A 14942-nucleotide genomic window follows, 5' to 3' on the forward strand; every position below is an offset into this window, starting at 1 on the left:
AGTCAGATAAAGTGCTTGATCAATTATTAACTTACAGGTCATCCTGTAATCTTTGGACCTTTAGTTTTCAGTCGGCTATAGGAGCACAAACATTCCTTTTTGGCCACTTTCCTCTCACTGTCCACGTCATTATCAGACAGACTGAACTCTTGAAAATCATTTGGATATCATTATTTCGGTGCAACTGCCGAAGACAAAAAGAGGTGTTATCTGTTGCATAAAGCGTGACCTCTGGTCTATATAAATGAAGATAAGTGACTGAACTTGTGCGACTGAACTCCTGAACTTGAGTTAGTGAGGAACGGGAAAAACTGGTTTACCTCTGTGAGCCTAAATGACTGAAGGTACATCATTTTGATAACCTGGTGAATTGGTTGGGCTGATTTGTCAACAACTCACCAAGCCTTAGATTTAAACTATATGAAGGGAAGAGTTGGTGATTCACTTTAAGCTCCTTGAATTGTGTAAATATGCATTGTAATGGACATTTTTCAATGCACCTTCTTAAAATTGGGGAAAGTTACGTGAAAAGGCTGGCAAAAAAAAAAATGTAAAATTTATTGTCCAACATATCCAGCTGTTTGTCCAGTTATTTTTTGTAGCAGAACATTAATATCACATACATCTATCAAAACTGAGCTAAATTTCTCGGTAAACTCGACATATTTCAGTAACAACAATGACAAAATATTATGACATACGTAAGCAAATCAGACTGCAAAGGAATTTAAAACGGCAAATGCTCACACCTGAAACCATGTCACTGCTGCTGATCTAAACACTGATGGTTTTGTAAAACCATTTCTGATTTCTCTCCTCAGGCTTATGTTCAACAGTTCATTTTAGTGGTTTTCACAAGCCTGATCAGCAGGGTGTCTTGTCCCCAGCTACAGCGCTTGGGAAATGGACATTTCCTGTGATCTCTCTCCAATTGGTTCTCTTTTTGAGGAAATATCGAACCAACTTGTGCATCATTGTAATGAATTTAAGCACAGGTCGAACCTGCTGAGGACAGAAACAAAGGATGGGTGAATTCTGACGTCACATTTTGGAGTGCATACAACCACAAATGACAGCACATGCAAATCACTTCTGCACTAGGAAGATTCAAACAACGTTTATAATCCCAGCGACCGAACATTACACAATTACAATGCCATTTCGTAACACACACAGAATAACAATGCCATTGTGTCAGGTCAGGCGAGCAGTAGTCTCTTCCTGGCCTATCCCTGTAGGCGTTTTTGGCTGCATTCGGCACTTAATCATGTACAAAACCTGTAAACATACCACTCTCCAGGATGAAAGTCTGAAGTGCAGTTAAATATTAATCAACAGGAGGGACAGTCTGGACAGTGTGACGTGAAGTTGATATCTTAATATGTCCTGGAGTCATCACAAACAGTGGGTTTTTCAAACAGTACCTCCGACTTTATTGTGTCAAAATAGGCACCGGAAGGTTCTCCCTGCTGGTATCGTCCCCTCCTCCAAGGATAGCAGAGAATGTGTTTAAATGTGCTTCTCATCTCCACATCACGGTATGAGTAGATGATGGGGTTCACTAAGGAGTTACACTCAGCGAGAACCAAGCAGTACTTCTCAAACTGTAGAACCTGGCAGGTCTTACAGTCCAACCCATCCAGCAACAGAATCACCATGCCAGGGGTCCAGCATATCACAAAGGCACCTGGGAAGCCAAAGGCAGGTGTATCGTTACAAATCTTCAGACGGTTTGGTATGCAGGATTTAGACATCCTGTTGTCTGCTAGCTGCAATGCCCTTATACGGGTGTACTTAAAAGGAATCAAAACATCTGAGCTTATCATAAAAGCTTAGTTCTTCTTTTGCCTCTGTAGTTTAAAGGTTTGCTGGCTTTTCTGTTTTTTTTTGGGGGGGGGGGGGGGGGGGTTTCCCCCCTTTTCTTTTTCTCCCGCCTCAGCACCCCACAAATTCAAGACCGCTGCATTGAACGGAAACATCAGCAGATATGCAGCCTAGCGAAATGCGATTTATGTGTGACTGGTGGAGGAGAAACAGAGGCTTTGTATCTGGGTGTTTTTGAACGCAGGAAACAAAGCTTGCAGAACTGGTTTGACTAGATGTCTTGCAACGGCACATCTGACTGAGAAACGATATGACCACAACTTCAGCATAGAGGGTTATTCTAAAAACAAATGTGATGAATTAAAATATTTGCAGTTGATATTGTACATCTATTGCTCTTATTTTTGTGTTAAAAATGTGTTAAGTATACGTAAAAACACACTGCACAATTGGTATTCCTACAGAGCAAGATATATTAGTTTTAAGGGTAGTATCTGGACTTACTGCTTTTTTTTAGGCTGTGTGACTCACTGTGCCTTTTTCAGAAAATCTGATAACCAGAAACAAGCATGCAACATTCTGATAACATGATCAGCGTTTGCTTACCCAGCACGATGGCGACCGTCTTCATTAGGTTCACAACAGTCTCTTTGTGCTGTACCTGAGATGTGTTCTGAGACATAGAGGAGCTTTTGTGGCGTACGTAGATGAAGATGCGTGTGTACATAGCCACCATAATAGAAAAAATCACTAAGGTGAGTATGGCCAAGAACACGTGATAAGAGCGACTGTACAGCGGTGATACAACGGAGCAAGTGGCCAGGCCACACATGCAGTTCCAGCCCATGATGGGCATTAAACCCATGACTAGAGCCAGCATCCAGATGCCGGTGATAAGTATGAACACTCGACGATTGCTCATTTTGCTGTGTAACTGCATTCCAAAAATAGTCTGATGACGCTCAATAGCCACCGCCAAAAGGTTCGTTACAGACGCGCACAAACTCATGTCAATCAACGCTCCCCGGATAAACCACTGTCTTACCGTGAGGTTAATAGTCCATGGTCCGGTATGGAACATAAGATTGAGGTAAGAAATACCTGCAAACAAGTCCGCAGCTGCCATGTTACCAAGCAGGTAGTAAATGGGAAAGTGGAAACGTCGATTGATGATGAAGGCCGTTATAACCATCAGGTTGGCGAGGATAACAATGACGCAAACTGGAAGGCCAAGTGCCACGACCACATAGTCCCGTTTTTCCCACTCTGAACTGATGAATTTTCCACTTCTGTTGTAGAAAAACTTAACAGGGTCATCAAACCCATATTTAAGGCAATCTTCAGCAGGCATGGCCTTACAAGGGTTAAGAAGCGGAGTGTCAGATTCACAGCACTAACCATTCACCTTTATCGCCATCGATTTAATTCCCTCCATTCGTAATCATCTGTAAAATATGCAATAAAAAGTGTCGTCATTACATAATCAATAAGAAACTGTTAGATTCTTTTTAGAGCTTTTACACAGATATCTCAGTAATACTGACAATCAAGGTGATATTTGGAGAGACGCAACGAATCGTTTTGGAATTTACGTCTGCCTCTCGTTCAAGTCACTCAGAAACACTGACTCAGAACAGCACATGTAAAGTTCAGTTGTTAAAAACAGTGCTAGGCAACAGCGGCCAAAAGACTTCAAAGTGAATGTGCTTCACATCCTGGAAAAGGCGGCGACCTATTGTTGACCTAAAATAATAAGTTTACGTGAATACCCACTTCATACTCACCGAGAGCTACATTTTCACATTTGTTTGTAAAACACCAAAATAAGGTAATTCGATCCCTTCGAAATGTTCGTCATCGACACTTGTCATAATTGTTCAGGTATTTCTGGTTTTAACCATGCAAAAAAAGTAACTTTAGTCGGGACTAGGAACTGAAAATGACCACTGAAAGGTGCGTTTCTTGATTTCTTGTTGGAGAGAGAGAGAGAGAGAGAGAGAGAGAGAAAGAGAGAGAGAGAGAGAGGGGGAGAGAGAGGGAGAGAGAGAGAGAGAGGGAGATGTAAGCCTAGCGCCCTAGCTTTGGAACACATAACTCAAGTGTTGTTTTTAGGCTCTTAGGTATCGAAAAGGTATAATGTCAATCTGATTACCCGACATAAGCATAGCCAACATTCTAAATAATCTCCATGTCGTTCAGTGAAAATGGTGTGAACTTCAAAAATATCACGACATTGATGTAACAAGAAAAAAAATCACTTACAAGCACGCTTCTGTGGCTGAGTACTGGCACATTCGACTGTACAGTGTTGAAACCACTCATTGCACTGCCCGACTGACAAATCAGTAGCACCGCTCTTATAGGGGATATAAGTAACATGAGATTGTATCTCATTGGTTTTTTAGATCAACCACTCCAGGCGCGTCATAACCCGCTGTTTTTGATTGGCTGAGTTTTCAAAAGCGCAAAGTTGTTCTTCTGTTCGTACCACATCTGTTCTTACATTTGAAGATTACTTGGGTAAAATTCAGCGGAATACAGAAAAATCATTCTGTTACTAGAGATCAGTAAGCGTACAGGTTGCATGGATAGGTTGCAGTTGTCAAGACTTATAAAGGATACTACGGAGACTCCGAGAGGACACGGTGAAAAAAAAATATCATGATATTTCGTTCACGTGCAATACATTGGCGCTCCCTACGAAAGGGCTTTGGGGGTATTCCAAGTACGTGGTTTAGTGACTACCCCGGATAAATTAACTCAGAGTAAGTAGTAAACCTGCTAATAGAAGAGTCCTATGGCTTTGTTCTGCTAGAAGAATTAAGCAATTGGGCTCATCTATTAGGAAGTTTACTACTTACTCTGAGTTAATTTATCTGGGTTAGTCACTAAACCACGTCATCTCGCCAAAAAAAAAAAAAACCCTTCTACAGTCACACTGTTCAGTCAAACTTAGCCTATCACTGTAACATCCAAAACATATAAGCACACCCTGTGTAGCAAATGTTAATGTAATTTCAGGTAAGAGCACACAATATGCTAAGTGGTGTTTCTTTGTAATTTCAAATTTCTTCGATTTCTTGTAGGCCAAATATTTTGTTTTATTTAGCAATACCTATCGGTTGAATAACGTGGAGGAAATTCCAGCTAATATGTTGTGAACATTCCTGTATTCCTGTGTCAGGAGTTAACCTTTATGTAGCATATGTAACCTTTATGTGCCTTAACACATTTAAGTAGGCAGAATGGAGTGTTTGCATGCCTTTCACTGGGATCTCATCCCAATTACACTGTATCTTCATCAGAAGAGAGGTTTTATTCATTTAACGAGTAATTGAATAGGTTTCTTAACACCCTGAGTGTGAATATGGACTCAGTCTTAGGCCCTTTATTAAGAAACCGGATGTATGGTGAGCTGGGACAGAGCAAGAATCTAAAATACATGTCATAGCCTATTGGTGCCATTACTTGACCTTGACATGGAGTATGACCATTAAAATCAAGGTCAAAAGAATTTTCCACATGACAGGGCGAACAGGGAAATGACAAAAATAAAAAAAAATAATGTGTTGCCTGTCACAGTCTTCTATTAAGTTTCATTTATTAAGTATCTCAGAAGACCAGACCCATACTATTCCGGTCAAACTTCTAAATTCAGTTAATATTTTGTGGTAAATGGCTCCCATTCTACATCTTTTATCCAGATCTTCCAGTCAAACATGCTGCTTGGCCACAGTAAAACACTACAAAAGGCTTGAAATTGAGTGGTTTCATTTTTACAATACTAACTGCCTAAATCAGGTGTGGTCAAAAAGTGGAGGTGGAACATATATAAATAATAAACACACAACTGTTGCTCCGATGGTGAAAACTGGAAAAAAAAAAAAATCCCAAAATGGATGTCAACTAAGGTAACAATGGAGGACCTTAGAATGACAGTATCTGATTTTAAAAGGAACTGTTTATATGGATACCACACGCCTCTAGCTCTATGAAAAAGCTGAACTGAAAAAGCTGAGACTTTATATCTGCCCAAAAGAGAAAGTGCTGTCACCCACGACTCATGGATCTGTAGTGGACGGCAATGACAGTGTGGACAGGGCCCCTTCTTAGTGTCTCACTCACCAACAGAGGGCATGGTAAACATTATTTTGGGTGCAGTGGTGTTGGTTTAAAAAGGCTCAGCTGTTGTATGCCATCTATGCACCCAGTAAATGCATGGACATGTACAGGTGAGTGAGAGAACGCTTACATCATTATTGATGTTTGTTTGTTTGTTGGTTTGTTTGAATCGATTGAGCCCAATGTATAATTTTTCCATAAGGACTCTCCATTGAAAACCATTTTTATTGTGGAAATAGTCTTGAAAATTTAGTTCTTGCACATTTTTAAGTAATTTCATTCAACTCAATTGATAAACCAAAGAGGTAAGATAAAACAGTTTGTCAAGCCTCTGTAAGTCAGAGATGTATCTGGACTTGATCCTTGTGAGAGACCAAAGTCACTCAGTATGAAAGGAATCCAAATCTTCAGTTGACTGACTCTGGTATCCAGTCCCATCTCAGTGTTTACACACCTCTCCTCTCCACTCCTTCCCAGTTTAATCAGTGTTCCAAGAGTGAACCGACATCATGTTATTAATTCGAGTTACGTCTGCAGAACTAAATTGTCAGCAAAAACAGCGAGTGCTATGTGTTTCTATAAATTTCTGCTAAATACATCTTAACTGCCTTTATGACAGTTATTTCAGTTGGGGACCATATCGGTGTCACTGTTGGTTACTTCTGTACTGCGTTACATTCTTTAAAAGTTGGTTTTGCACAGCAATTAAATCTAAATAAAAAAAGAACTGCCAGCAAAAACACACCACACATACTTTACATACAAAAGAGATGGCAACAGCTAACACAAAACACATACACTTCTTGTTCAATATCAAAACAAATTATAATCTCAGTTTCCTTAGGGGCCTCCTTGATTTTGGGACCCCTGGCCTGGGTCCAACAGGCCAGTTCAGTGATCAGTCATGTTGCTAGCTCTGCTAAGAATCAGTGGGATGTGAGTGTTATCTCAGTACCCATGGCTATTCAATGTTTGCTGCAACAAATGTCTTATAAAGAAGAAAAAAAAGACTTATAACATCAGTCTCACGCTTTCCTTTCATTTTCACACATGATCAGATTATTTATTTTCAGTCTTTGATACAGTATCTCCACATAACTCAGTTAAAGCATGAAATGTTCAATGCAAACAGACAACATTTTGAAGGTATGGTAACTCCACATTAGAGCAAATCACAGACATGCCTTTAGAACTTCTCTTATGTGTATATTCAAATCAATAGCTCGACATGGATCTCTTGGGTTGTGATAATATTGCATAGTTTACACGTGTCTGAGTCACATGGGATTGACTGGTGAAAGGTGCATTCAGTTTTGCATATCTGAATGTCATCATCTCCAGCTGGTGAAAGGTAGTCACTGCTTCCTTGAAACTCCGGAAAGGCGTACAATGCTGGCCATTGGGAACCCTGTTATTCTTTGATGCTCTGATGTGTTAATCCCGCACCTGTGTTGTCATCCAGCTCATACTAGGGAACGGTTTTAAAAGATGCAGTTCAGACAGCTACAATGAAAACTCACTAGTTGCAATCCCAAAAAATATCCCATCTACGCATGCATTAATACGGATACCATAAGGCTTAAGTAAAAGGGGTTGAGGTCAAAGTAAAATCCAATGAGTCGTTCCAAATTTCACTTTGACACACAAGCAAATGGTAGCCTAACTTGAGAGTTCCTCATTTGTCAGAGATTGCAGGACGTGCAAGGGAGTGCAAAGGTTTTGGTGAGGGAATGCGAAACTAATGATTACATTGATTTTTTTCACTGAGTCCTCCCAGGGGCTTAGTAATGATACGACTCATTTCCAAAAATGAATAAATAAATAAAAATTTAAAAAAGCATTACAGTTAAAAGTAAGTATGCTTTGGAAAACCTGATAACATTTGTTGTAATTTGTAATACTGTATCTTAATAAATACATAATACTGTGTAGGAGGTGTAAGGAAAAAGTTTATGAATTTATTAGCCAATGTATACATAACAGTAAGTGGTTATACATAAAACAACTAGTGTCAAATGATGTTGATGTATTATCAACAAAGTAGGGATGCCACTTAAGATGATTATGTGTTGACTTGGACATTGAGTATTCCGATCATTCTGAGAACATAACAGATTGACAAATGCAAAAGATGTACTTGTGAAGCAAAGTTGTAGTGCAAATAAACCAGAGAAGATTGAATTTTTGTATGTTAACTGTTAAATTGAAATGATTGTAGATCATAAAATGCCTATGTATCGGACTCTTTAGAAGCAAAATCAATGTTCAAAAGCAAAGACAAAAAAAAATGGAGCAGCATATCTATATGTAACTGCCTTCACCACTGAATGGATTACTGATTACCTTCCTCACAGAACAGTTACCCAAAGAGTTACCAACAAATGTTTACAAAACAAATCTTGGCATCAACGAACAACAAATATACTTAATTGTACTGCGCTTCCAAACAGCATTATCAGATAAGGGAAGGTGAAGAAAACTAAGATACTACAATGGAAGGATCTCTTGGGTTAGAGGTTTGAACAGTCATACATGTTGTGAAGGAAGGGTTAAGATGGGGGCTCAGTGTGATAGAATATGTAGTAGTGACGGCACTGTGCGGGTTTCAAAACATGGCATGTTGTTATGACGATAATACATTGTGTTTTGTCAACAGGAACTGGTTACTGTGATACCAGAAGCAAGAGAGAGAGAGAGAGATACCAGCAGACAGAACCAAAAAAGAGGTCATTATAACAAAGATGTAAATCAAAGTATTCCAGGGGCGCAATACGAAGGGACAAATTGACGCTCAGTCTTATTGTGATCTCTGCTCATGAGGTATTAGAAATCCGACTGATGCATTGATTGTAAGTCGCTTTGGCTAAAAGCGTCTGCCAATAACAAAATTGTAAGTTGTAAATTGTAAATGATGTCACTAAATAGATAACAGGAAAGCAACGGTTTCTAGAAATATCATGCATACTGGCATCTATGTTTTGTTTTGTTTTTTAAACCAACAAACAAACATGTAAAAAGATCATCATTTTGTCTTAAAGGTTTCCTTACACGTCCACTAAATCAAACTGACGTCTTTTGACTTTGTTTTTGATCTTTTGACTTTGTTTTTGATCTTTTGATCTTGTGAACTTGATCTTGTTTGCTTTTGTGGTGTTAGGAGTAGATGTTGAACCAAACGAATATTTCCTGATATTAGAGTCACTCAATGAACACTGAGACACGTTAAACATAGTTCCAGCTTAATTCTTGAAGTCAAAATGTACACCAGCTCAACCTGTCTCGACATGGAGATTTGACAAAACATCCCTGTCGAGCAGAAAGTCCCACATTAGTTTGTTGACTGTCTCAGGTTGATCCTGTTGGACCCAGTGACTACAGTCAGGGATGGTATGAATGACAACAGGACCCCGGACATAGGGCCGCGTCCCCCCAGACATTCCCTCCACCACCATGGCATCTGCTTCACCCCATATTACCATGGAGGTCACCCCAACATCCTGGTGCTTGTACAGAGTATTACTGAAATGTCAAAAACAGAGAGACCCAGAGGGAGAGAGAGAGAAATAAAACAGAGCAATAAAAATGCAGGCTCAAACTTAAATACAGCAGAACTGAAACATTCTTCTGACAGTTCATCCTGGAGTGAGTGTCTTCATTTCTTACATTATTTTCACTTTTTGGGTGACTCTTTTTTTTTTTTTTAACACATTGCAAATATGTCAAAACCATAAATCTGTGACCAGGATCTTACTTAAGGAAGGAGCGATAGTAGTTGAGGGGACCGGTGAGTCCCCCTGGCTGGGACAGTCGGTACAGATAGCCCTCCAGCTCAGATTCGGTAAGTTTCCTCGCCTTGTTTCGAATTCCGACACGGCCACCGCAAAGCAGACTACGCACAAACTGAGGCAGGAGTAATCGGAGTTAAACTGATAGCTATGGCAAAACACATTACCAAACAGGATGATGAAACTATTAGGCTTCCTGTCACGACACTTTGACCCGAAAGCAGCACTTGTCAGTATCAGATAAACAACGAGAGAGGAAGGAATCGCAGTGTCACATGCAGGTGCAAGTGCTTATTTTAGACACCTTAAAATCTTCTAGAGAAAGTGCAATCTCAGGCAGCACGGGCAGCTGAAAAAAACAAGCATGGCCAGACCGCAGGACTTGAGAGGGCCTCCTTAATACCGCATCTGCCGGCAGGGAGACAACACTGAGATTCAGTGTGCACCTGTTGCTTATAAATTGCAACGGGTTTCACTCAAGTGGCGCACGGAAGTAAACAGTTAACTGGCATCATTCAAAGCCTATCCACTGAGTGCGCATTGAGACGTACGTTACCTAGCCAAGAGGCGGGGTGGGGTGCGTTCATGATGACCAGGCGCTGCACCATGTCTGGCCTGTCCAAGGTAAAGTGCCAGGCGAGCATACCCCCCCAATCATGGCCCACTAGCACACAACTCGTGTGACCTGTAAGCAAAGATACATCTGTTTAATAACCTGACCTTTTGCCTAGACTCTGCATACACAATTGAAGACATACCTAACTCATCGATTGCGTCCCTTATGTCATACAAAAGCTTTTCCAGGGAGTAATCCTCCAATCGACTGGGAGCATCAGAGAGTCCACAGCCACGAAGATCCAGCGCCACTGTGTGGTACTGCTTGCTAAACTCTCTTAGCTGGTAACGCCACGAGTACCTGTAGAAGATACTGTTATTTTTCGGGAGGTGAAATTATCCCGAGTCCTATTCAAAGTCCTTTTTTTTCCTTTTTTTAGCTGATTTTTTTTTTTGGTTTTTTTGACTAAGGAACTCACGAATGAATGCATCTGAGCCAATGTGAATAAAAGTGCAGCATGTTTCCAGAAGTGGAGGAACTCAACAGTAGGTTGCTCCAGTGGGCTGCTGTAGGTTTAGCCGTTTATATTACAGCTGCATTAGAGAACTTAATTGCTTACAGTGGTCATGTTTTACTATATTCTGTTAGCATCTCAATTCCTTCAAATGAAATGCCAAAAGGATGGCATATGGGGAAACAGATGAGGATAAAAGCATGAAGAAGTCCACGAAAAGAATAAAAGATAATCACCAATTTTCTGGAAATCCATGAAGAAAGAGCATCAGGGGATTTTTGCTGTCACCCTTGATTACATAGTGGAATCTGAGGCCAGAGCTCTAAGGCAGTAGAAAGTGAAACATATTCATTTCACAAGAAATTGTGTGCTTTAAGCACGAGTTCAGTCACTGCATAGAAATTCAAAAGTTCAGTGCCAGTGATTGTTTTGTAAAACTGTTTTCTCTGAAGAAGAAACCATGATTTTCCATATCAATCATTTTAACTGTACTATCTGAATGAATTTCAGCGCAAGCGATTGTTCAATTTTGTGTTTTAAATGTGGAAAAACACGGAGACGGAACGTTTCTGTAAACTTCAACTGATTTTTTAGGGAACAGTCAGACATGATACAGTTTGACATTTGGTGTGTCATAGGGGTTAAACTCTAGTTGCCGTTGCACTGACCACCAGTTCTTCATGAGAGTGTACTAAAATTAGATAGGAGGCACAACATTTGGATATTTAACCTTCCCCCCACTTTCATTTCAGCACTAAATAATACTTCATTTTCACCTAACAGTGCAAAAACGATATAGAAAAATGCGTCAAATAAATACTGCCGGCTATTATTACTATGTATGTGTTTCGTTATCTATCAAATTATGGCTCTTTGTATGTTTTCTAACAATAACAGATTCCGTCATTTTTTCCCATATTTGGTTAAAGGAGTAATTTATATACGTGACACAATTTCCCAGTAATAATGCTGCGTTACTTGTGTTACTTTTTATATAATTCGACAAAAAAAATGTTAGGAGAAACTAAATAGTGGAACACTGTGCAGTTGTCGGTCGTCTCACCCTTCCCCAAAGAAAGCCGTGTTTGCCAAGAGTGGGATCCCGAAGACAAACGGGCATCTTTTTGCGGACAGTCCACCGAAAAGTCCCATGTGGATCCCTAAGTCCTCTCCATGCAATACGGATAAGGACCAGGCAGGCCGTTAGAGCAGCCGTGCCATACACAATAATCCAGTACAGTAAAGACAACAGCCACAGACTTATGCGGGTCGGAATTAATAGAATGGACATAATAGTCATTTTAATGTCATTGGAAGCTTATTGCTCATACTTAAATAAGAGTAGCCATGGAGCGCAGCTCGTCCTCTGAGACTGCTGTTTTACCTCGTTGTTACTACAGCTTTCAGCAGGGGTCTCGGTGAAAGACAAATTCAGCGTTCAAACGATACAAACCCACGTGTGACTATTTTGTGACGTGGCTGTCACTTTGATAGAAAAGGTATCGCAGGAATATCTGATACTGATTTTAAAATGATACAAGTAAATTTTTGATGGACGTTTGGCCGGTTCGGAATTTATGATCGTAAAAAATTGTATGGAATTTTGTATGCAATTTATAATGGATACGATTATCGACAGGACATTGACACTGGGTCAGTTTGTTTTAATTACAGCAGAATTCTGCTTTTATGCTGCCACTGGCATTAACCTTCTTTGACCGTAAGGATTTTTTTTGGAGGGGGGGGGGGGGGGGGGGGCTACTGTATATTACGTTCAAACCATTCGTTGGCCTATATTTCGTTTTTTGTAATCTTTACCGCATCACGATCAAGTTGTAGTCTTACAAACTGAGAGTCAAAACCAACCAAAGGGAACTAATCCACACTGTAATCAGAATGTATTTTACAACCTTGCCACATGGCGTCGCTCCGTGGACGCTATTGTCAACCTGTCAAAGTGAAACTAGCTCTAATCCCTATCTTCCGTTGTTTAAGTGCTGGAGTGATATCGGATGATGTCTATATCATTCAAGAATTGATCACCAGAAAAATGTTTTACTTACTGCAGTGAACCTGGCAGAACTGATTTTACTTCCAATTTCAGCAACTTTATATTGTCTTTCATACACATAGTTACAACTGGGCAGAACAGTTAAAGTTTCAGTGTAAATAAACCTTTAAAATGAGAATGTTATTTTATGAACTCTCCAGATTTTAAGTATGCTAAATGTGAAAATGATAATAGGCTGTGAAGAGGAAGACCATGAAATGTCACCTTAGTTATTTCCTTATTGCTTCTGTGTGTTGTCCTTACGTTCTGTGCGTCCTGTCTGCGCATGACGTCATTGACGTTGAGAGCTGTTTGTTCTGGATTCTGGGAAAGAAAGAGCCCGCGCGCTTTGACAACATATTAAATAAGGTAAATAAACAATTATTTGTTTGGGTCGTGCACTATAGTCAAGTATAACTAACGAGGCACGCATATATTGTCGATTTTAGTGTACCGATTAAACGACTTGGTCAATATTGAGGTAAATGTCTCATGTGCGCGGTGGTAGCTTTCTAGCTAGCCTGGAACGATGAGTCTTAACGGAGGCCTGTACCGTTGATGAACGTAAAGTAATGTGTACTTCTGATATTTTTACCATTGACCATGGCAAGTCAGACACTGTCTTCACATTATTAAGTTTAAGTAACAGTAAATGCTGCGCTCAAAAATGTAATGAGGACAGGTTTACATCTTTGTATTTCTGTATGGATTGTAACTATATCTTCGCAATGGCCATCCTTACTGTCGCTAGCTATTTCGCTAGCTAACACCGTTAGCTGGCTAAGTTGTTTATCAGCCCGTAGGCCATATTCTTCATAGCTTGTTCAGAGTACTCTGACTGTTTAGCTACGTTTTCTCCTGACCGTAGCTTGAATTTGGTAGAACAGCAGGTATGTACGAAATCTCACGTTTGTCCTTTCGGGAATGCCGACGGATTTTACGTGGTATTCTGGGAAAGCGTATACACAAGGTTGCGTATGTGCAATTTGCATTAGTTGACTGCACGTGTGGGTTTTCTTTTGATTAGTTAGAGCATAATGTGAAGGCAAATCGTTTGCTGATCCCAGCTGACAGGCTGGCACGTCTTCCTTGCCTGCGCTAAGTTTGTGTTTTGAAACGTTATATGACAGATCACGCAACGTCAGATCCGTAAGCTTGGGCAGCATACTTAAAATATACGCACGGCGGCGTAGGAGACAGACGTAGCTAGCTTGCTGGTTTGGTAGCAAAACGTTAAGTTAGCCTCTTTCGGAGTGGAGAGGATGCGTCCCAATGGCTCCAGTCTCTGAATCCTAATATTGTTGCTCGAATTCATTTTCTTAGCTAAGCAGTTCTTTTCGGTGGTCCTCAAGTTGTTTTTTCTCACAACATTGATACCACGACTTGACCGCCTGTGCCTTGGGACCTCAAAATAAGGACTCGGAGCTGCCCGCAGTCGCCATTTTGTGCGCTCCCCGGAGGACTAGAGAGAAAGGGAAAAACGTTTGCGTTTTAAAGGAAACCATTGTAAGAACGCAAAATAGATATAATTTCCGATGCCACTCCTATATGACTTGCCTTATGCTCACTAGCACGATTCTTCAGAGCTTGTTTATGTTCGCAAACACGGCAGTCAACCGGATGGCTAGCAGGCTATCTAACAAGATAGCTAATGCCTTCGGTTTTAGATAACGTTAACAGTAGACATCACAGCACCATCCTCCTTCTCTTCTTATGGTGGCTATGTACATCACATTTTACTTACACTCAAACATTGTCTTCACATATGTAACCACGGAAAATGCTTTGCACACCTTTCTTCTCCCTACTTGAACGGCTTGCCGCACGTGCTGTCAGCATTGATATTAACGTCAACTTATGTGTGTGGAGACCTGTAACAGATTGCAACCTTGTATTTGGATATTGGTAAATTCCAGTGTCGTGTCAGTACACTTTGCTAACCTGCTTTGCAGAGCTTAGTCACTACTGTCAACTCCCTCCAAATTTCCCCTAAAGCGGAGCGAGACTGAAATAAAAAATCCATGTGCAGCTACTCCGTTAAATTCCCCCAGTTCATTGTTTTCTCCAAATATATTGCTTCGATATATTGTT

The 14942-nt window shown here is 40.3% G+C and overlaps 2 protein-coding genes across 2 annotated transcripts; both read right to left on the reverse strand.

The window, feature by feature from the left end:
• Positions 1-589: 589 nt before the first annotated feature.
• Positions 590-4166, reverse strand: lpar2a (lysophosphatidic acid receptor 2a). Its single transcript, XM_030790789.1, has 3 exons — positions 4087-4166; positions 2431-3269; positions 590-1687 (listed from the first exon to the last, which is right to left on the reverse strand). The coding sequence occupies exons 2-3, from the start codon at positions 3173-3175 to the stop codon at positions 1377-1379; spliced, it is 1056 nt and encodes a 351-aa protein (XP_030646649.1). The 5' UTR covers positions 3176-3269; positions 4087-4166; the 3' UTR covers positions 590-1376.
• Positions 4167-9215: 5049 nt separating this feature from the next.
• LOC115826050 (epoxide hydrolase 3) lies at positions 9216-12721 on the reverse strand. Its single transcript, XM_030789730.1, has 8 exons — positions 12712-12721; positions 11865-12118; positions 11038-11123; positions 10490-10647; positions 10288-10416; positions 10036-10139; positions 9698-9846; positions 9216-9465 (listed from the first exon to the last, which is right to left on the reverse strand). Exons 1-8 carry the CDS (start codon positions 12719-12721, stop codon positions 9216-9218), a joined length of 1140 nt encoding a protein of 379 aa, XP_030645590.1.
• Positions 12722-14942: the final 2221 nt, after the last annotated feature.

The sequence above is a fragment of the Chanos chanos genome, chromosome 13 (assembly GCF_902362185.1).
Source record: "Chanos chanos chromosome 13, fChaCha1.1, whole genome shotgun sequence".
Taxonomy (NCBI): Eukaryota; Metazoa; Chordata; class Actinopteri; order Gonorynchiformes; family Chanidae; genus Chanos; species Chanos chanos.

Coding starts and splice junctions, on each gene's coding strand:
- lpar2a (XM_030790789.1), bottom strand. CDS start 3,175: ATGCCTGCTGAAGATTGCCTTAAATATGGGTTTGATGACCCTGTTAAG. Junction 1,688..2,430: donor GACGGTCGCCATCGTGCTGG/GTAAGCAAACGC, acceptor TTGGCTTCCCAG/GTGCCTTTGTGATATGCTGG.
- LOC115826050 (XM_030789730.1), bottom strand. Junction 10,648..11,037: donor CATGGATTTCCAGAAAATTG/GTGATTATCTTT, acceptor TATCTTCTACAG/GTACTCGTGGCGTTACCAGC. Junction 9,847..10,035: donor TTTCTCTAGAAGATTTTAAG/GTGTCTAAAATA, acceptor CTCCTGCCTCAG/TTTGTGCGTAGTCTGCTTTG.